Raw genomic sequence first — 20,983 nt, 5'->3', positions numbered from 1 at the left:
TAATTCTACTGTTGTTTTAATATTGAAATAGCTGTATTAGACAAGCCATGCCCCCTCAAAGAAATCGCCGTGCTCGTGCCGTGAGTTGCTGTGATTCACCAAAGGACCAGGCTAACACTCTACAGCTTGAGGACGATGGATCTGAAGAGGATGTTCGTCCTCGTCAACGCCGGCGCAACTCTTTGGACGACCAAGAAAACGAAGACGACCTAGACGACGAGGAGCGTGACGACGAAGAAATGAACCAACACCCTGGCCGGAGCGCGGACGAGCAGATGGCCAAGAAGTTGGTTCGATATGCGATTTCGTGTGAATATTCCAGAACAACCATCCGAAGAGATGGTATTAAGGAGCGAGGTAATGACACACGAAATTGACTTCTATAGCGTTGCTTATGTATGTTCAGTTCTCGGTAACCAAGGGCGCTCCTTCAAGCGCGTCTTCGACTTGGCGCAAAAGCAACTACGAGAGGTCTGGGGCATGGAGCTACGAGAGCTGCCCGTGAGGGAGAAGATGACTCTCCACGAGAAGCGCCAAGGTAAGGCCAACTTTGGAACATCAAGAGTGTCTCTGACAGCTTGCAGCAATGAAGAGCCAGTCGCAGCCCAAGGCAAACTCGAATGCCTTCATCCTCACATCGACATTACCAGAAGCCTACCGAACCGCGGCGATCCTCCAACCGTCCAAAACCCCAAGCGCAGACGACGAAGCCACATACTCAGCCTTTTATACGCTTGTTATCTCAACCATCTGGCTCAATGGCGGGGAACTGAGTGAGCAGAAGCTGCAACGCTATCTCACACGGCTGAACGCGGACCAGAATGTTTCTATGGACAAGACGGAACTGATACTCAAGAAGATGGAGAAGCAGGGATACGTGATCAAGAGGGTCGACAAACCTCTCGCGGGCCAGGACGGAGATCACACAATCACATGGCACGTCGGCCCGCGCGCAAAAGAAGAGGTTGGTCTGGATGGAGTCATGGGCATGGTGCGAGAGGTCTACGGCGAGAGCTGGGGCGAGGACATGGAGAAGAAGCTGCGCTCGAGTCTGAACATCAAACATCAGCGCGTAGACGGCGATGAGCAGGACGAGCCAGACGGAGACACCACCACGGTGGAATGAGGAGCTGATGTCGACGATATGATACCCAAATGTGCGTTGAAAGAAGCAGACTCTAGCATGTTGAGACTGCGTATATAAATGCAACTAGAATCGTTTTTATGCCATTTATCCTCCCTCTTGCGGGGGTATCGTTCCTTGACGCCGTTCTATGAAACCCAAATAAAACTGAAATCTCTGCGATCGCGCCCAGAGGTTGTTCGCATATCCAAATCGCACACGTATTAATCTTCGCGCTGTGGTGGTGGTCCGCAAGGCTGCACCATTTTCTACAGAAAAGTCAACATCACTGTCATTACCTTTGCAGGGAAGAGACATACTCGGATCATCTGGGCGCGGACCTTGGCGAGGGGTTCGTTCTCGGCGAGCGCAATGTACGAGAGGAGCGGTCGGTGGCCGGCGATGGAAGAGTACGTGTCGCGCTGGATGTTGGTCCGCCACTCCCAGCTCGTCGTGTCCGGGTGGCCGGTGCCGATGTACTTTGCCTGGAGGCGCTCGAGTTCTTGCTGGGTGCGGAGCTTGTCGGCCTGGCAGGGGTTAGCGATTGAAACGCGGGCGGAGAGAGGGAGTGTGGTACCATTTTTGCGAGATTGGATGTGCTATGAGGGTATTCGTGGGGATGCGCAAGGCGTTGATGGTGATGTTAATGCGATGCGACGGCTGGGTGTTGATTGTTGGTGAAAGCTCGGATTATTGCATAGCGGGTCTCAGCCCCTGGCAAGTCTTCCAGATGCCGTCAACACCATGCGCCAAGTCATTCCTCGAGCCTCGACGATTGTAGTAACTCATCACGTTAGAATTGGGGTTTCAGTCATTTGATACTGTTGTCACTTTTCTGTCGCCTCTTTCTTACTGTTGCGTTATCGTACATGTCATCTAAATCAGCCATATCAACCCCTCGAGCCAGCCCCTTTACCTTTCTCTCAGGTCCCATATCTTGCCGCAAGGTTATCTCCAGGAATTTTCGGTCCGAAACGCCCTTGGCCGGTCTCAATAGTTTCAAGTGACCAAGAAACTTAAAAAAATGATAAGAAGTCAACCGCTGACGCAGTCATCCCGCGATGGACCGAACTCATGATTCGCTTATGCAAGCAATTTCCTTTGGGGAGCAGATAGTTGTCATTTACCCCTTTTAACATGGCTATCTGACGTATCTATTCATGACTCTGTTGTTGACAAGGTACCCGAGGGTTATGGGAGGTCAATCTATCCGTCTAATCCTCAAATCTCCCATGATGCGGTTGCCTTGGTTATTCAAACAGTATGTCCTCATTTAACCACCAGTCAATGCCTCTCGATTCACCATTGGCACGAGCTGATCGAAAAATACAAAGTATAAAAGCAATGGTAGATTTCAAAGTTGTTAGGAAACCCCTTCTCTGAACACAGCTCGGTCATATTTAGCAACACGAGCAGCTTGCAGTAACAAGCACTTCTCAACGAAAGGCGTCAATAACCGAACAAGCAGGATACGAAGATCATCAATAACTATAGCGAACAACGTAAAGTAAGGAGTGTACAAAAGTTCCTGATCAAATAAGTGAAGAACCTTGGCTCAGTGGCTCCCACCGCGGCATTCAGCTTTACGGTGTCCGAAGCCATCCCAGGGGCAATCGCACAATTCATTGACACACATCCCATATAAACCAATCCATGGTTTCTTCGTCACTCATAATCCACAATTCAAAGCATTGCCCGTACATGTGTTCTTTCCGATTCATCATCGCTGCCAATTCCAGAATCTTCAGCTTGCTCATCACCCTGGATCGAGTGGATGGGGGACTGCTCCGATGAAGAAGGACCAGCAACGGCATCATCCACTGATTACATGTTAATTAGCTCTGCCAGGCAAAAATTCGGGCCAACTTACATCCAAGCGCACCCATCGCGCCTAAAAGGTCATCCACCTGGCTCTCCACCAACGCCTGCTGCCTCCCCTGCTCGAGTCTCTGCTGTTCCTCCTGTTCGCGTCGGCGCCTTTCTTGACGGAAGTGTTGGAACGCAGGAAGAATTTCCGTGTTGTACCAGTCGGGGTCTTGGGAAAGGTCATCCCAAAGCCAGTGGCCGACAATCTCCTCCTTCTCAATCCTCCAGAGGCAGATGTAGTGGTCGTTGTGCTCCTCAGACGGATTGCCGTAAGGATCTTGTTGGATCCCGTAGTACCGCATCTCCTTTCCAACACTGAGAACAGGCCAGCCGGCCCTGAGACGAACTTCCGGGTCAATAACGGTAATAGACTGTGTTGCCCTTCCCGGCCGGGTCTTTCTGAAGTTTGCCAACTCTCGTAGCCTCTGCTCCGAGGCTTGGAACGAGATGTACGGCGTGGCAACGGCCCAGTTTCTGTGGTTGAGGTGGAGTTCTAGGGTTTCTTTTCGCACATCCGCGGTGCGCAGTTGCTGCTCACGGTTTCTAGCAAACATGTGCCCGGCCTCGTCTGGCTGGCTTCCTGACATTCTGTCCCATGTCCTGAGAAGAGGAACATCGATGTCTCCAACATAGAAGGACCCGGGGAAGGGCTTCCAGTTGCGTTTAGACTGTGCCCATGTGATGCTGGTATTGCTCGCCTCCTCAGGAGAACGGAATAGTCGGGAATGTACGATGGGGGAATTCTTGTAGGATACCATGGCTTCGGTCTTTGAAATTGAACGATGCCTCAGGCAGTTGAGAATAAAGAGCTGCAAGTTTTGCGATATAAGGATGGTATGAAAGCCAATGGACTTAATTGTGCTACTCTCTCGACTTGACTTTGCAGCAAAGGGTTTAAATAAATGCCCAGCTGGGCAGACCAGAGAGGCTTTGCACCAACAGACAGGCAACAAGGCACTCAAAGCATCTCTCCGCCTGGTTATGAACCCAAAGTGGTTGCTCAAAGGTCATGATGACCATCGTGGTCGGCCTCCCGTAACCCAATCTGCAGAGTCATTGGACGACTGAACCAACAGGCTGTGGCGGAGGGGGTCGCCAACACGGCTGGGCGAAGTAGTCCTTGACAAGCATTTTGTTCCACTTTGACTAGGATGGATGACAGGATATTTTCAAAATGTTCTTGTTACCGATAAATTCTAGAAGATGCTTCTTGGTGCGCAATACACAAGCTGATCATGGCACGGTAGAGGTTTGCGGACGCCCTTTTTGTCTGTATGTTGATGACGAGATCACAAAAGCGTTAACATCCAAGCTTTCCACTTCATAGCCAGTAGAAAACGGAGCAAAATCACTCGAGACAAGTTATGTGAAGGATAGCAATTTGATTGTATTGAGCTGTCAAACCAGGCCAAGAGCTTGACCCACGTCCTCGAATCGGCAACGAGTAGCAACAACAAGCAACAGAATCAGTAAAGCAAAAGCAGAAAGCGAATGGGTATGCCTGAAAAAGAGAAAAGCAACGCTAAACGATAGGAAACCGGCTCAGCAGCCGTCTACGTATGCTCACCAAACACCTGCAATATCAAAAAGACGCCCAAAAGCAAATATCAGATCTTGTTTTCTCCCAGTGAAAACATGTTAGCCCTCGACTCGTCTCTAGCCACCGTCTCCATGCCGACACCCTCTTCGGGAGACGTGGGGCTCTGGAGCTGTCCGTTGCGCTTGAACAGGGGCACAAAGTACCGTCTGCTCAACATGCGCCCCGGCTTCTTGGGGTTGTCCATAGCGGCTGGCGGAGGTTGCTTGTTCCTCACCGGGAGGGTTGTCCCGATGTGAGTTGTCTCGTTATGAGGCTCGCACTTGGGGAATAGAGAGTACTTGGCCGGCGCCGGGGGCTGCATCGTGTCTTGGAGGAGGTCCCTACCGAGGGTGCTCATAGTGCAAACAGAGGCGCCTGACTCACGATGGGGATGCTCTGGAGTCATCTCGATTGTAGGTGAAGAAGGCTCTGAGGCAAACGGACCCTTGTACGTAGTCGGCAGCTGCAGAGGCTTCGGTACCAAGGGCGACTGAACTTGATGACAACCTGAGGCGACTGAAGGATCTATGTGGTTCTCTTGGTTAACCCCCAACGACTCGCAGTCATTCACCACTATCTTGGGCCATTTACCAGGGGGAAAGGAATTGGCCTGTCCATCTGTGGACATGGTTCCAAAGGACCGCTCAGAGCTGACAGACTCCGAGCCTGGCGTCGGTACCCGGTGGTTGAATGTGTCACGCCAGGTATCACGATATGTGCCATCAGATGTCGTCTCTGGTATGGAATCTCTTTGCGACGATTTGGCCTGGTTTTCTTTGTTCTCAGCTCGTCGAGGAGCAATGCACCTTTTGTAGACCAAAACGCCCAAGAATATCGCGATGCCGAGAATGATTCCAGAGGTAATGGTTCCTCCAATGATGGCAGCCTTCTCGTTGATCTTGTTTGGTTCGTCGTCTGATCGAGAAGCATGAGAGGTATTGTCTGGGCTATTCGCCAGTTCCTGAAGGAACTTGGACCCTTCAAGGGCTAGATGCTTCAACGACTCGGCTTCTTGTTCGTTCCATGCTTGGTCTCGTGAGGGAATCGGCTTCGCGTCCGTCGGGGTATAGGCTATTGCGGCCAGGAGGCACGCCAGGAGGCTCGTCGACTGGTTGATACGTGTCATGGCGGTCGTCTCTTCGGTCTCGTGCCTTCTTGTCCAAACCCATTGCAAGAGTTCACCTTCGCCTTCGGCATACACTGGGACTGTCACCTATTAGTAGACCCAAACGCTTTGTGAACACCCTCTCAAATGCCTAGAGGCCATAACGAGAAGGGCACATGTCGTTTTGGTCGACAAAGAGCTCTGTTGGGCAACCGAACACCTCCAAGCTCCATATTGGGCGACGTGTTGCGTATGGCTGAGCCCAAACAGGCATCAATCATTTAGACTTAAAGAAGTCCACGTAGTCTTTCGGTGTCTCGATCGGTCGTGTCATCGAACAAAGAGTCGGTCAAGTCCGTTGCGTCCGAGAACAAAGAAAGGCTGGGATCGATGCCCATGACACGCATCGGTGCTGGTAGACCGTTTGACGTTTCATGTTTCTTTGACGGAAAAAATAGACTTTTATCCAAGGCCAAAATCCTCAGAAATAGCAATCTCGGTTCCTCGGAGCAGATATCCATGGTGCAGCACAAGGTGGGAGCAGAGGCTGATTTATGGCTGCAGTATCACCCACAGACAATCGCTGCAAACACAGCACAGGCTGGGCTGTGATAAGCTTGCGGATAGACTTCACAGACATGCTTCTGTCTCTGCTGCTTTGCGCATGGCGCAATTCCTGTATCTCCGGACTGATAAACACCTGGGTGTATACCACGGCCAGGCACAAGTCATGATTGGGAGACTGATATCTAATCTCCATCCCTTGGTAACAGCCAGGGGGCGGCGAGGGATGGCCAGCCCCAGCGAATATGCAAATATGACTTGCGTCAAAGTTAGAGACTACTTTGCCAGAGATAAGGACTCTTGTGGCCGCCGCAAATGCCCAACTCTCGATGCCATCGCGGCCTTGGGAATGCCCGAGGCCCCGACCAATCCGCCGACCTCTATTGATACGGCCTCTGCCCGTCGCTGCCAGGTTGACCTACTACGTAGTAGCCTCGGCCAGTCCATGGGCAAGTCGACTCCGGAGGCAGACTGCCCAGATTGGCGAGAGTTCGGGACAAGGGGCTCGGGGACACCACCCAAGCTCTGCCAACATTGATCCCATCCCCATCCCCAAGCCAGGGCCAAGGCCATCGAGACCTCCTCAAATCTAGATCAGCATGCATTCGTGGCTCAGCTTGCCTTCTTGGCACACCCTTGTCTGGTAGTGGTAACCCAGCACGCCAAGATCAGCTGAGCAGCAGCGTGTGCCCGGTGAGATAGGAGATAACATGCTGCTCTGCACGCACAGCAGAGTACGGTGCAGTGCAGCAGTAAGGGATGGATGACCTTTCGCCTTGACCCCCATCCCCATCGGCCCCCCACTTGAAGGGCAAAGCAAGCAAGCAGTGCTCACGCTTCTTCATGCCATGTTGGTCCAGCCGGCGCCTGGAGTCGTTTCAATCCCTTTCCGCCGCGACCTGTCACGACAGGGCGTTGCTCCTGAAAGCTGGGGCGACGTATTCACGGCGAAGCGGAGCTCTTCTGGGGAAACTCGTGGCGATAGAGTCCCTCAACCCGGCAAATAACGACGGCTTTGATCCAGTCCGGCTGGAGTCGAGGCGACTGTTTCGCTGATCGCGACCGACGGGTAGAGGGCATGCTGGTTTCGGTTGCCTTGCCTCCTGCGGCTCAACCATGTTTCCGGGGTTAAGTTGCGGGCTGAGAATCTCATTGCGGGCGTTGGTGACTCGAGTCAAGAGATGTCATCGGTCAATCTCATACCAATGTTTGGCAACACAACTCGACATGACATATTAATATCTGTCTGTATCTTTGTGCCCACACCGCCAGGGTGGGGCGGCCCTCCGCCTCTGGCACCCAGCCATGTCTCGTCCTGCAGCCTCTCAAATGAAGAAACCGAGGGTCATTTTGGCTTTGGCCCTGCCTGCGACATGGTACAACCAGTCGAGCTGTAATGGAAGGACAGGCGTAGCCAACGGAGTCTCCGTAAATGGTCTTCCGAAGCCAAGCATGGATGGCATGGCTCAGCCGCTGGGCTTGCAGGCTGGGCGCCGTGTGGGGGAGCGACACACTTTGATCCCGCTGTACATGCTTGCTGTACCGTAGCTGTCGTGCTGCATCATTCATCCGATGCGAGAGGGCGGAGTGAACATCCAGGAACTCGATTCTCAAGTTGGAGGATCCCATGCCTGCAATGTCCTTCCCGGATGCCAATGGCCGGGATTAGCTCCGGTCCGACAACCTTTCCCTTCATGACGCTTGGGGAGACACTCAAAAATGATGAGAATGGAGTTGAAACACCCTTCTCAGGCGGTCAGGACTAGACTGTCGCTCGTTCAGAATATGCTCCCTAGAAGCAATCGCCGCCTCCCCGAGTACTGTGTCGAGCTCACGGCGAGGACTCGGCGTAGAGTCCTCCGACGTCGTCGATCACCTCTGACCTATGGATTGTCGCATGGAGTAGCAGGATTCGGATTCAAGACACGTCTGATTCGTCCGCAAGCATGGGGTAGATGCGTCGCCGGTGCATAGCCAAGTCGTGACAGCACAGCGGGAATGCCCCAGAGGTTCCAAGCTCTGTATTGAACAGCACTCAACCTGTTTCGACGTCTGGATCTGCTTCCCCAAAGTATGGCAACCTCGGGCTCCTCTTGTTGCTGGCCTGAAAAGCAAGGGTCTTCGCCAGCGCCGGGATACAGCGTCGAGAACAGTCGACTAGCGGGTTTATCTGCCAACAGGCTAAAATCCGAGTCCACTCAGGCCCCTCCAGGATCAAGCCGCTGACACCATGCTCGGACGCTTAGTGCAGTTTTTGAATCATTTGCGGGCGCAACGTCGACACTGAGCCTCTCACAGTCCGCTCGCAAGTCATCAACAGGAACAACGCCCTGAAGCGGTCGACTAGGGGGTCCAAAATCGACATATGCTTCTCCTTTCCGGCCTGAGCACGAGGGAATCTCCATTGTTATTCTGCTAATCCCTTTGAGTTGTAGCATTTGAGACCAAGAGACTCCCTCAGGCCCGAAACTGGATATTGTGCCCGTGGCCAGGCGAAACAGAGTTCGGATGACTATTAGGTACTGTATCTCCTCGACAATCTCATGGCACATCCGTTCCCCCTATGCCGGACCACGCTGGCGTACCGAGAAACGTTTGACCCATCTGAGTGGTGGAGGAACGGCCAGCAGACGAGGTCCAACAACAACAGCGTATGCCTGTCCGACTCTCGGCCAGACGACTTGCATACCCGGCCAAGGCTGCGGCAAGTAGAGTGCGTAGACCTTCTCGGGCCCTCTGTAGGTATGGAACATGTCGGGATAAACAGGCCTGCTGCCCGAGCCACCAAGCAAGGTCAATCCAGCCAGAGCCAGAACCGTGCCAAGCACCAGCATGTGAGACAGCCCCAGCTCGCCCGTCAAACCCCTGCCGACTCGTGGGTAGCAAGTGGGGGTTCCGACATGGCGTTCCATGCGAGTGCTTGGAGGCGTTCAACTCCACTGGCTCCCGTACCCAGTACCGGCCCTCGACTGCCTGTCTCGAACATCGTCAATAGATGGTGTGGCTCGGCCGGAACATACACGCATATGCGACTAAAATAAGCATCTGTAGCCAGGGGGTCCTCCTACCTCTTTCTGTCATTTTCGATGACCTCTGAGTGTTTAATTCTTCTAATAGAAACCAAAGCCATTATACATGCCATCCGGGAGATTGTGCAGGTACCCCAAAGAGCCGACATGTTGGGCCAATAGAGATATCCTCAGATCTCCAGACCAGACACAAGCCAAGAGTTCGGATGTCGCATGGCCAGTCCCCGAGAGAGTCGCATGCCAAGCAGCAGCGACGACCACAAAGAACCATCGTCTTCCAACCTCACTAAGACGGCGTGAGGGAGCAAGCAGGTCCTGGGATTGGTGGGCAGATGGCACACTGACGCGAAAGCCAGCAGCCTCGTCAGCCTCCAATAAAAGCCACCGTCCTCAGTCAGCCTGTGTAAGCTGAGAGATCACAAGCGGGCTCGCACCAAAATGGCCCTGGAAGGGTGACGTCTGCGACGGGCGTTGCTGGCATGAAAACTGGGCCTCGAACCCGCCGGAGGTTGCTCTTCATGGAGTTCATTATGGGGTTCGCTCGTTCGCGGAGGCAAGAATGCACTTGGTCCCCAGAGTTCTCCGCTCTCACAGTGAGTGATAAGTGCAGGGGAGCTAGTTCTGTTTGAGAGGTCGTCATTTCCCTGACCAGTTCATTGCTTGAAGCATCTGAACGATGGATGCCAAATCTTCCAGAAGAAAGCGTCAACCCAAAGGGACGGAGCCGCAACCGCAGCCGCAGAGCCAAGTACCGGAACGGTAGCGGCGACATCCATGGCTGGGACAATACGCCGTAACTCGATCGTGTGTGTGCGTGTGCGTGTGGCTGCCAGCCATCGAAGAACGGCCGACCACTTCTCACATTTTGAACGACAGGGCTACACTCCCCTGCATCTTCAATAAAGTTCTGCCGCACAGCAACGTACGACGGACGAACTCGAACAAGAGATGGCAGCACTGGTGGTTGCCGCAGGTGACTGACCTCGAGGATCTGCCACAAGCTATGGGCCCAGGTCATGGCTCTTGAGCTCCATCCGGTTGAAGCTCGACAGCACAGCTGTGGCTCAACCGTTCAATAGCCAATGTCTCTGTACCCGGAACTCGTGCCGTGTGGGATGCATGTGGCGTTCGGCCAGATGGACCCGCCGCCCAGCTTATCCCGGGACATGCCAGGGCGACCCTAGCTCAAGCTCACGCATGCCCGTGGGGCCTGAAGGGTTCCCTAGATGCAGCACCAGCTCAAGCTCCAGTGTCGCTCAACCCATCTCCATCCCCCATGCCCATTTCCCTTTCTGATCTTGCCTCCGAGAACATGAGAGACCAAACATCGGTGCGGCAAATTGCCACAGATGCGATCGCCAGATGGTTGGCGAGTGCTGACGATGCAAGACTCCACTGACAGGCAGTCCGACTTCGCAAAGACGTGTATCCGTACCTCGGCAGCAGGATCCTTGACCTTGAACAGTGATAATATCGGCCGAGAATGATGGAGAATGATGAGGCTCTGACTTTGAGGTCAAGTCCAGCAAACGGTTAGATCTGACGAGATGGTCTCGATCCACGATGGAGCTGGAATTAAACGGTCAATCCACGTGTCGTGTGGTGTTGAGGCGAAAGGTCGAAACCCACCAAATGGGACGACAAGCCTAGCCGTTGCCAGTTGAGTTGAGTGTGTCGGTACATGTAGGTAGGCCATAGGTGATGATAGACATAGAGGTACCGCTGAAAGCGGGCTTGGCCGCCTGAACGTGCGGAAGCGGGAGCTGGAGGCTGTGAGAGTCGTGGTTGAGGCGGCTAACGAGGAGACCATGCTAGGGCGGCTCCACAACTGCGGGCACATATCGTCCGTGTGTCCTGGAGTCCATCGCCCATAGTCTATCGGCTCTGTGCTAAGTGGATTTGATCCATGGCCCGTCATCGCTTGTCGCTGCCCAGGCCGAGCGCCAGAAGCCATGATCCATGGGCTCGGAGACCAGGGCCTAGCGCCCATCGACCGAGGACGGACAGGCCAGACCCTTCAGAAGCTGCACACTCCGACGCCCTGAGTCCAGCGCGTGGGTCCGGCCGGCGCCAGCGTCAGAGTGTCTACGGTCTTTGCCCGAAGAACCGAACCAGAGTGGCCAGTCATGGTTGTGGTGTTCGTCAGCCCACGAGCGTCTTTGCTGTACTGGGTACATGGCGGATTCACTTTTGTCCCTCTTTAATGACGGCCTCATGAGGCTGATTCGCTAGATGGAAGAGGTGTGCAACGCTGTTGGTGATGAAAAGGTGCTGATGCTTTTTCAGATGGATGCATGAGAGAAGAGGAAATATTTCAGGTCCGGCCTTGCAGATGTAAGCGTCGATGAAACCTAGAGTACTTTCCACGTACGGAAACAGTTCGGAAAGATCTCGCTTCATCTGGCATCCGCAGTCGGAGGAGCTAAAGTGCTGAGGGAAAAAGATGACTGGGAATAACGCCGAGTTCGCGCAGATTTTTTGAGGGGTCGTTGAGGAATAGAACGAGTACGAAAACAAAAAGGGCGTGAACTCATACCGTAGTAGAGAACTGAACATGGATGAAGACCCCGTATATCTGAATTGTCCCGTAGATTGATCTGTCGACAATGCCAACCCAACGTGCCTAGACGCTGTGACCAGGGCTCAAGTGTCCCTGTCGATGACGAGGATGTTCCCCCACCGAGATGCCAGGTCTCATTCTGGAAATATGCAAGTAACTGGCTCTTCCCATGACTGCTTCATGGGTGCCCGTGGCCCTGGCTCCATGACGGCGGAAAGGACAAGCTCATGTATGTCCGGATGTAGGAAGCCATACATCGCGCTAATGACCTCCTCCAACCATGCTGCGTATGTGCCCAACCAGGCGGCCGCGAGAATGCTTAGCCGGAGCTCTGAGCATCTCGTGAAGGAATATATTTGGCATAACATCTTGTCAAAGCTGGCTCAATCTTGGGACAGGCATCTCTCGATGACTCTTGTGCAGCAAAACGCGCATCGTCTCTGGGTGAATTCGGGCCTAAGTGTAGTGGCGGAGCGGGTTCAGTTCCACGCTCCGCTCGATTGGGTCCATCAGGACGAGTCTTGGCCGGCAGCTAAAACGGAGGTTAACGTGTTGTTGAAGAGACATGGACCGTCTCGTCTCGGGGGTCGATGTGCGAGGCACCGAGAAGGGATAGATACTTTGAGCACTAACAATTTTCGAGGTTGGTACCTGGTACTCTGACTTGGATTTGAATGGAGGCAGGCACCCGACTCGAGGTCCCTTCTCCATATCCCCTCTCGTCCCCAACTTAAGACTTGGCTCCCGTCTCCTCTCGACTCTCAAAACCCTCCACATCCCCCGTCTTTCACCTGGGCCCGACAAGGACAAAAAGGCTGAATCTATCTCATGCGCACCGTCCCTGACCCTGACCACCCTGCCCTTGACCGTCCCGGTTACACAAGCAGACAAGACGGACACCCGGCCCCGTCTGCCTCCCGCTGAGAGGTGCCCGCTCGCCCGCTGGGCTGTCTTTCATCCAAGGTACCTACCACCTACTCCCAGCCGGGTGCCCACTGGAGTGCCCCGGAGCATCCCCCCAAACTCCTACCCTGGCCCCACCACCAGATCCTGGTACGCAACCTGCGCAGTGCAGCGCGGGCAGCACGCAGCGCACAGCTGGAGCACATTAGGTTGGCCTCGCCCTCGCCGCTTCTGGGGACTCCATCCCTCACTGGAGCGCGCGCTCGCAGATTCTCTTCAGGGCTCCTCCGCTCTAACTTGCTCGGGCTGGGCAACGCTTGATTCAAGGTGTGCTTGAGCGGCATCTGCGTGCAGCAGTGCAACCCACACTCCGACCCTTCGCACACCCTCCCACCAAAAGCCATCCGTGGGGGCTCTGTGTTCCTTCTTCTTTTTTCGTCAGCCTCTCACACTCTACTCTCACTCACGCTCACACTTCTCTTTCCTCTCTCATAGCCCACCGTCCGCTCCACAGGGAATGCTCATACGCACCTCATTCTCAATCGCAAACTCAAGCCAGTATTCGTCATGAATCCCACAATAACAGAGCACGACTTTCGCTTTCCCCGGAGGCCCAGCGCCTGGCCCAGCGCCGCCGCTCACCACGCTCCCATTCAGCGCGGCGGCGGCCGGCCGGGCCACCTCCCGAATGCTCGCGACGCCTCGGCCAGCTTCAAGGAGCACAACGCCGACATGTCCAGGACTTATTCGGTCGCTAGAGGTGGCCTGACGGGCTCGGCTCTATTTCCTTTTCTCCAGAATGGACTCACCGAATCCGACCAGGGCATCTACAAGATGCAGCAAGACGATCCGCTCGCCACTCAGGTCTGGAAGTTCTTTGCGAGAACCAAGCAGCAGCTGCCCAGCCAGCATCGCATGGAGAACTTGACCTGGCGCATGATGGCTCTCAGCATGCGAAAACACCAGCAGGAGCAGCAGAGAAAGGTGGATGAGGCCGAGGCGCGCAAGAGGAAGAATATGGAGGCCAACAATAGGTACGCCAATCGCCTTTTATGCACTTTATTGCCATTCGCGCTCATTGATGGCTCTCACCTGTCCATCGTCCATGACGTGCTGACCAGGGCCTCGCAGGCTCGCTCGACCCATGATGCAGAATTCTCCCAGCGGCATTGCTCAGCTGCGAAAGTATTCCGAGAACAACATGGCCCAGCCCGACGCCATGAATCTCGACGACTTCATCTTCTCCGACAACGCCGACACTCCCGTCAACTTTTCATCTCCTCAGGACTCCGATAGATTCGACGACAGATCCGGAAACTCAATGGCTTCGGCCATCCCCATCAAATCCCGCAAGGAACTGTCGCACCACTTTGTCCCTCAGTCTGTACCAGCCCAACCCCATCAGACCAACCAAGGCAATGAGTTCAACTACGTGAATCGCCATCTTCGCAAGACCAGCATCGATGACCGCCGGGTGAGTGACCTCACTGACCCCTCATGGGGCCTATTGTGACTGGCTGTGGAAATTCCCCCCTCCACCTCGAGCGCAAAACTCCAAAGCTGCCGTCTTATGCATGTGACAGCACATTTACTTTGAGCGCGGCTGCTGACTTTACTCTCGTCTAGACTCGAAAGCGCCCCGCTGATTTCTCACCGCAAGTGCCGGCGGCAAACAGCACGGTTCAGAATGATCTTGATCTCGACTCTGAGCTGCATGACTACTCTCTGGATAACCCTCACCCGGCCGGCTTGGCCCAGCAGCCCGGCAACGCTAACGTGCCCTTTAACCTCGATACCTTCATGGAGAATGACCCCATTATGAACTCGAATGGAAATTTCCAGCAGGGTTTCTCATTCTCTCCCTCTACCTCGCCTATGATACCCAATGTTCCATTCCCTGGCATGTACCAGAATTCATCCGTCCCTCCCGCGCCCATGAGCAACACTGCCGACCTCTACTCGCCGACAGGTTCCGCCTACCAGTCAACAGCCTCAACGCCTCACCCCATTCCTGAGCAGGATGGCTTCTATTTCAACAGCCAAGATGGTCGATCCCAACGGCCCCAGGCCTTCCAGCAGAGCATCGGAGGCATGCTCAGCCAGCAGTTCATGTACAACGGCACCAACGGAAACAGCGGCAGCACCATGTTCTCTGCCCCAGGAACCGCGACAGAGTCTATGTCTGCGTACAGCACTGCTCCCAGCTCTTTCGGACACATCGACCCATCTCAGGTGTTCCAGGGTGACCAACCCGTCACTTCACCAACCATGCAGATGCAGCAAGACAACATGTTTGCCTTTGGAGCAGACTCGGATGACGAAGACAATGCATTTGCCGACCGCAATGTGGCGATGCAGAAGGACATGTCTTCGTCTCTGGATGAATCTGGCACCATGGGTTGGGATGCCTCGCTTCCTGGACAGTTCAGCACTCAGGCTGCCCGCTTCCCTGGCGGCCCAACTCGCAAGCAGGTGGTGATTGGAGGATCAACGACTGATTATGTCGAAAGCAATGGAGAATGGGATACAAACGGTCTTGCAAGGTCACAATCACAGTCATTCAGACCAGGAAACCCGAGGAGGCAGTCGAAATTAACACGGAATGCCTCAACTCCAGCACATCTTGCTGGAAAGCAGAATGGCTTTGAACAACTCGCCCAGTCGATGCCAATGTCACCCTCTGGCGACAGGAACGGAACCATGTCTGGATTCTCCTCGGTCGCGCCAAGCCGGCCTTCGTCACCTCCGGGATCGAAGCATGGCTCCACGACGAACCTGCAAGCCGCCGCCGGCAACGGCAACAATAACAACGGCGATGGAAATGCTCCGACCACGTGCACCAACTGTTTCACTCAGACGACGCCTCTGTGGAGACGAAACCCTGAAGGACAGCCGCTGTGCAACGCTTGTGGCCTCTTCCTCAAGTTGCACGGCGTTGTGCGACCATTGAGTTTGAAGACGGATGTGATCAAGAAGAGGAACCGTGGATCGGGGTCCAATGTGTCAGTTGGTGGAAGCAGCACAAGGTCCAAGAAGACTGCCAGTGCTGCAGCATCTCGGAAGAACTCGACCTTGTCCATGTCGACGATGGCTGCCAACAGTTCTAAGAACAATGCCACCAGCCAGCCCCCAAAGAGCGTGACAACACCGCCTGCTTCTAGCCGGCCCCAGAGCAACAAGGATGTGGAGAGCCCCAGCAGCGGCCCTAACTCAGGCGCCAACACTGCAGGAAGCACTCCAAACAGTCACTTTGGGGCTTCCAACTCAAACACTGGCGCTGTGGGTGGCAAGGGTGTCGTTCCTATTGCAGCTGCTCCGCCCAAGACGAGCCCCGGGCCTGGCGCATCGTCCATGTCGGTTTCGAGGCCTTCGACTGTCTCGTCAAAACGGCAGCGTCGTCACAGCAAGAGTGTCACGGCCGATGCACCCATCACCATGGACATCGACAGTCCTGAATCTACGGGATCTAACGATGCTCCACGCCCCTTTGGTTCTTCGGCTGGGCTCTCGAGTTTGCCTGGTGGCATGTCAACTAGTGGTTTCAACCTGAACCAACGGCCTTCAACACTGGGGTCAGGAACAGGGTTGATCAGCATGTCGGGTGGACAAAACAACTCGTTGATTGGAAGCTCGGCCGGTCCTCAAGAATGGGAGTGGCTGACCATGAGTCTTTAATCGCAACGACCCGGCGAGGCTATTGTTCTGGCATCCAAGATGGTAGTTCCCATCATCATCACTTTCACCCCTGCCAGGGCTGGTCTTACTGGCAAGGGGTGCGATGTCGCGAAATCACTTGACGATGGATGTAATCGATTTTGTTGGCGTTTGGGAGACGTGGGCGTTTATTATTACACGACAACTTGATACCTCATCTGGATACAGGGCAGATTGCGTCTCTTCTTTGGTTATATGTTTATGGGTCTCTCCAGGGTGCTGCTCCGTCGCCGTCACCACTCGAGGTTGGCGAGACTTTGTTACGATCAGGCTACTCACGATGGCATGAAAGAACTGGGAATGAATGTTTGTCACGAAGACTTGTTTCCAGGGATGGCACACTCTTTGGAGATCCTGACGATATGTATGGGTGGCGCGATTCTTCTGTCTTTTTTTGCAGGACTTTATAGAGAACAAGAACCGGCCATGTACGGATGGATGGGATGGTCCTTGAAGACCCGGATTTTGATGACTTTTGGACAGCGGCTTGCGATAGAATTACCTCTTGACGCTTATATGCGTGTCTGGGGCGAGATAATATCATTGTCACTATGATACCACTTGAAAGACCACATCTGTTTCACTTGAAGCCACTCACTCACTCACTCACTGTAAACTCCTACACGATAGCATTGACTTCTATCTTTTTTCCCCCTTTCCTTTGTAACCCCCAAACACCTCTCGTCAACAGCAAGCAATTATACCCGAAGCCTGACCAGACGCAGACTCCTTCCTTGCCACTGGACCTCATCCATCCATCCATCATCATAATAACCAGGTCCGTTTAAAACTCCCGCCTGCCAAAACGAAAAGAATAAAACTCGACTGCAGCATGCAGAAGGGAGTACATGACCAAAAAGTGATAATACAGCAGAGTCGAAAGCAGCCAAAGTGCAACAGAAATACTGGCCATGGGGTGGAGGTCACGGGTGGTCCTCGTCACCATGGCGTTCCGCATCTTACAGTCCTCCTTTTGCCGCCTTGAAGACAAAACAAAGGTGTGTCAGAGGAGGGCTCTCCCCTGGCGCACAATTCCACGCCAGCCGGCCCTTTTTGGACTCCGAGGCTCGCTCTAGAGCATTGTCCCGAACGTATCGTCCGTGGGGATACGCTTTCGAGGGCTGCTGCCGTCTTCTCCGGCAGGCTTGCGGTGTCTGAAAGTAAAACCAACAAAGAGACTCTTGCTCATTTGGTCTTCGCGTTCAGCCATGGTTTCGAGAGCTTGCTGCTTCTCGTGCACCTCCTTGTACTTGGCCATGTCCGCCTCGTTGGTAAAGTCATCAAAGTAGCCGGCATCCGTCTCCGAGTCCAGCTCAGGAACAAATGGCGCACGAGTCTGGCGGAGAGTCTCCCAGTCGACCTCGGCAAAGTAGTGGTGAGCGCAGATATCCTTAATGTTGGAGAATCGCCTCGTGCGAGAGTTGATGCACCTACAGTGGTTAGCTTCCACAACCATCAAGGGGCCAATAGACTACTTACGTGGTGATAAAGTTCCAGGTCCTGTTGCTGAGGAAATAGTTAGGGTCCTCCCACACGGGTCTCTTCAGTACCTCCTTCCAGTGCTTCAGATTACGCCATGTCTCGTCAGGAGTGGCACCCGCAAAGGGAGGGAAGCCAGTCAGGGCCTCAAACAGCATGCACCCCAAGCTCCAGTAATCCACCGTGAAGTCGTATTCCTCCCCTCTAAGGACCTCCGGGGCCATGTAGTCGGGTGATCCCACAATGGATTTGGCATAGTTGACGTCGTTCTCGCGCATCGTCCGATAGCTCTCTCGGCGTTCAGCCACGGTTCGCTGATCCATGGGCTTTCCGAAAGGGACTGCCGTCTCGGACGCTTTCTCGAGCTTGATGCGCATTGACTCAATCCGAGAAGGTGCCAGGACACCAGCAGCCAGACCGAAATCTGTCAACTTGACATGACCAGTAGAGTCCACGAGGAAGTTCTCGGGCTTGAGATCTCGGTGGATGTAGCCAAGCTGATGAAGAGCGTCGACAGCACAAAACATCTCGGCAATGTAGAATCGGGCGTGACGGTTTGACAACACACCAGTGTTGTTAAGCAGAGTGCGGAAGTCTCCGCCAGGCACATACTCCATGGCAAGATAGATACTCTTTTCATCCTGGAAAGAGTAGAGAAGCCTGACGAGCCACTCGCTCTGCGCAGTGGTGAGAATGTCTCGCTCGGTCAGAACGTGGCGAACCTCGTCAAGCTTGAAAAGAAGCTTCTTGCTCATGACCTTGAGCGCGCATACTTCTCGGGTGTCCTTCTTCTGGGCCAGGAAGACTTGGCCGTAGCCACCTTGGCCAACCTGGGTCAGGATCTGAAAATCGCCGTGTCGGAGTCGAACTCGTCGCTTGCGAAGGTTTGCTCGCTCTCGTCCTGTGTACTTTGTCCACATCTTGCTGTGTGTCTCCTCATCGGTTTCTGGGGGTGGGGGGTATTCGCTCTTAAAGGCGGCCAATCGGTTCTGTCTGGCTCCGACATATGTAAGAAGATCGAAGTAATAGTCGAGGAAGTCTAGGGTGTGTTAGAAAACAAGACCAGCCTGGCATGAGGGAACTCACAAAGCTGCGTAACGTTGACCATGCGTTTCACGTTGGGCTTCTGGAGAATCTCACGCTCCTCAGCTGTCAGGCCCCGAGCCGTGTTAAACCTCTTGGTCCCAGGCGTGGTAGGCCGGTCCCTGTGGTCCCTGTGCTCGTAGAGCTGCTGGCGAGAGAGGGCGGCATGGTTGTGCTGATGAGGAGAGTCGGTGCCAGCTAGGCGGGACGCGGGCGGGGTGTTTTCCTGGCCCTGCTTCTTGAGTGGGCTTCCCGACCTGGACTTGTGGATGACACTGTCATCAACATTGGCGCTGGACTCGTCAAGAGGCTGTGCGTTGCTACTCTTGCCAGGCGATAGCGATAGCGGGGTCACAACACTCTGGGGACGGCCCAGTCTCAGGGGAGGCTCGAGGCCGGGGGTGAGGGTCATTGCATGGTCGAATGCGGCGGGGAGGTCGTTGGCACCAGGAGGGTTCGTCTTCTTGCTGGGACTGCCTTGGGGGGTGCTGGGAGGATTGATGAAGTTGTCAGACTTGGGCGTGGCGGGTCGGGGGAGGTTAGAGTCGCCAGCACTCCTGTCTTTCCCTCCAGGGAAGAAGCTGGACATGAAGCTAGCCATGATTGTTGATTCAGTTGGCGCGTCGTCGGCTTCAGGGAGAGAACGTCGAGAGTGGCGCCTGCGAGGCGGAGAATGGTGATGTTATTGTCGCGATGGTCGTGTCGAGGGGTAACTTTGGAGAGGTCTCGGCTTTGGGCAGCAGGCGGTGGGGGGACGCAAAGATAAGGACAGTGGCCTGCAGAGGCTGAAACTGGCGGGGAAATGGAAAGATAAAATGTTGGGAAACAGGCAATTCCCTTTAGTTTGGTTTGGCCAGGCCTGAGAGAGACGAAGCAGAGAGAGAGCGAGGTAGAGAAGAGCTGAGATCAGACCAAGACCAATGCCGTTGGTGGTGGTGGTGGATGGAGCAACAGCGGGAGGGACCTTAAGGTAGTAGGTACCTGAGTGGATGTTTTGGAATGACGTCGTGTTATTGGTCAGGCGACCTCGTGGATCAACATGGTTGCAGCAGCAACTATCGAGATCTCCTTCCTCCGATGGTGGGACAATTGGTTTTTCCGAGGAAGGCCCGAGACACGACAATCAAGGGCAGGAATGATGCTCTTCGAAACGACATGTTTTGCCGACGGTTACATTCATGTCATGGTGACGGAATGTGCCTGACTATTCTCTTTTTAGAGATTATTACCAAATAGCCTTTCGGGGTGCTTGTTCAATGCCGCTCTGCCCTGGTGCTTAGACGAACTGGCCAATTGACCTCGAGTCTGGTCCCCTTGAATGCATTTCAACGTTTTCCATAAAAGTAAGACAAATGCACAATGATGAAAACGTCTCAGAACCCTCTTGCTACAGATACAGTGGCGTTGAGCCGTTGCCAGACCCAGACGCATGCCCATCCCAAATGGGGATAGGTAAAGCCAGTTGGACCCTTTGTTTTGAAAAGCAAGCACCGAATGTGCTCGAGAATGCTTCGATAATAAAGCAGAGAAAAGGCCATAACATTATAGTTTTATCGTTTATTCAATAGTCCTAGATATCACGCATAAACGCGGCTGGTTGATGCATATCTACCTCGTTCTCATGGATCCAAGCTTTTACCTACCCGGCACTATGACCATGGATCTCTGCTGAGCTGCTCTGATTTCTCTTGTGTTTATCACCTCTTCGCACCATGCACTTTGAATCGAGGCTAGAAATTAGTGCAATGGACTCATTCTCCTCTCCTTCAAATCGCTTAAGGCCATCCAGATTAATATCTCAAGCATATGGGCCTAGAAGCTCCATCATCGCCAAGACAGCGAGAACAAACGAAATTGTTTCATGATGTGCAATCTCGCAACTTCGGTTATAAACCCCACGTCATGAGGTCATTAGCGCCCTTTGTGTATGCTTGAGAATGGAATTGCCATTGTTTGCTCGGTAAAAGTCGTACTCGGT

At 53.9% G+C, this 20,983-nt stretch overlaps 5 protein-coding genes and 1 pseudogene across 6 annotated transcripts, besides 1 other annotated feature; 2 read left to right on the top strand and 4 right to left on the bottom strand.

The window, feature by feature from the left end:
* Positions 1 to 47: 47 nt before the first annotated feature.
* On the top strand, positions 48 to 1,126 carry NCS57_00426600 (MAGE domain-containing protein; the record flags this gene model as incomplete). Its single annotated transcript, XM_053054233.1, has 4 exons — positions 48 to 80; positions 126 to 357; positions 407 to 538; positions 585 to 1,126. The coding sequence occupies 4 exons, from the start codon at positions 48 to 50 to the stop codon at positions 1,124 to 1,126; spliced, it is 939 nt and encodes a 312-aa protein (XP_052916393.1).
* A 221-nt stretch (positions 1,127 to 1,347) lies between these two features.
* NCS57_00426500 (Splicing factor subunit) lies at positions 1,348 to 1,766 on the bottom strand (the record flags this gene model as incomplete). The annotated part of the gene is made up of 3 exons (XM_053054232.1): positions 1,701 to 1,766; positions 1,444 to 1,650; positions 1,348 to 1,392 (listed from the first exon to the last, which is right to left on the bottom strand). Exons 1-3 carry the CDS (start codon positions 1,701 to 1,703, stop codon positions 1,348 to 1,350), a joined length of 255 nt encoding a protein of 84 aa, XP_052916392.1. The 5' UTR covers positions 1,704 to 1,766.
* Positions 1,767 to 2,806: 1,040 nt separating this feature from the next.
* Positions 2,807 to 3,747, bottom strand: NCS57_00426400 (uncharacterized protein; the record flags this gene model as incomplete). The annotated part of the gene is made up of 2 exons (XM_053054231.1): positions 2,807 to 2,943; positions 2,994 to 3,747. The coding sequence occupies 2 exons, from the start codon at positions 3,745 to 3,747 to the stop codon at positions 2,807 to 2,809; spliced, it is 891 nt and encodes a 296-aa protein (XP_052916391.1).
* Positions 3,748 to 4,596: 849 nt separating this feature from the next.
* On the bottom strand, positions 4,597 to 5,694 carry NCS57_00426300 (uncharacterized protein; the record flags this gene model as incomplete). The annotated part of the gene is made up of 1 exon (XM_053054230.1): positions 4,597 to 5,694. The coding sequence occupies one exon, from the start codon at positions 5,692 to 5,694 to the stop codon at positions 4,597 to 4,599; it is 1,098 nt and encodes a 365-aa protein (XP_052916390.1).
* A 7,530-nt stretch (positions 5,695 to 13,224) lies between these two features.
* On the top strand, positions 13,225 to 16,404 carry NCS57_00426200 (annotated as a pseudogene). Its single transcript has 3 exons — positions 13,225 to 13,763; positions 13,861 to 14,203; positions 14,356 to 16,404.
* Positions 13,225 to 16,404: a sequence feature.
* Positions 16,405 to 17,515: 1,111 nt separating this feature from the next.
* On the bottom strand, positions 17,516 to 19,606 carry NCS57_00426100 (uncharacterized protein; the record flags this gene model as incomplete). Its single annotated transcript, XM_053054229.1, has 3 exons — positions 17,516 to 17,873; positions 17,923 to 18,961; positions 19,009 to 19,606. 3 exons carry the CDS (start codon positions 19,604 to 19,606, stop codon positions 17,516 to 17,518), a joined length of 1,995 nt encoding a protein of 664 aa, XP_052916389.1.
* Between the last annotated feature and the right edge of the window lie 1,377 nt (positions 19,607 to 20,983).

This window comes from Fusarium keratoplasticum, chromosome 3, assembly GCF_025433545.1.
Source record: "Fusarium keratoplasticum isolate Fu6.1 chromosome 3, whole genome shotgun sequence".
Taxonomy (NCBI): Eukaryota; Fungi; Ascomycota; class Sordariomycetes; order Hypocreales; family Nectriaceae; genus Fusarium; species Fusarium keratoplasticum.
The sequence above is the reverse complement of the archived record's forward strand: the minus strand, read 5'-3'. Positions and strand labels throughout refer to the sequence as shown.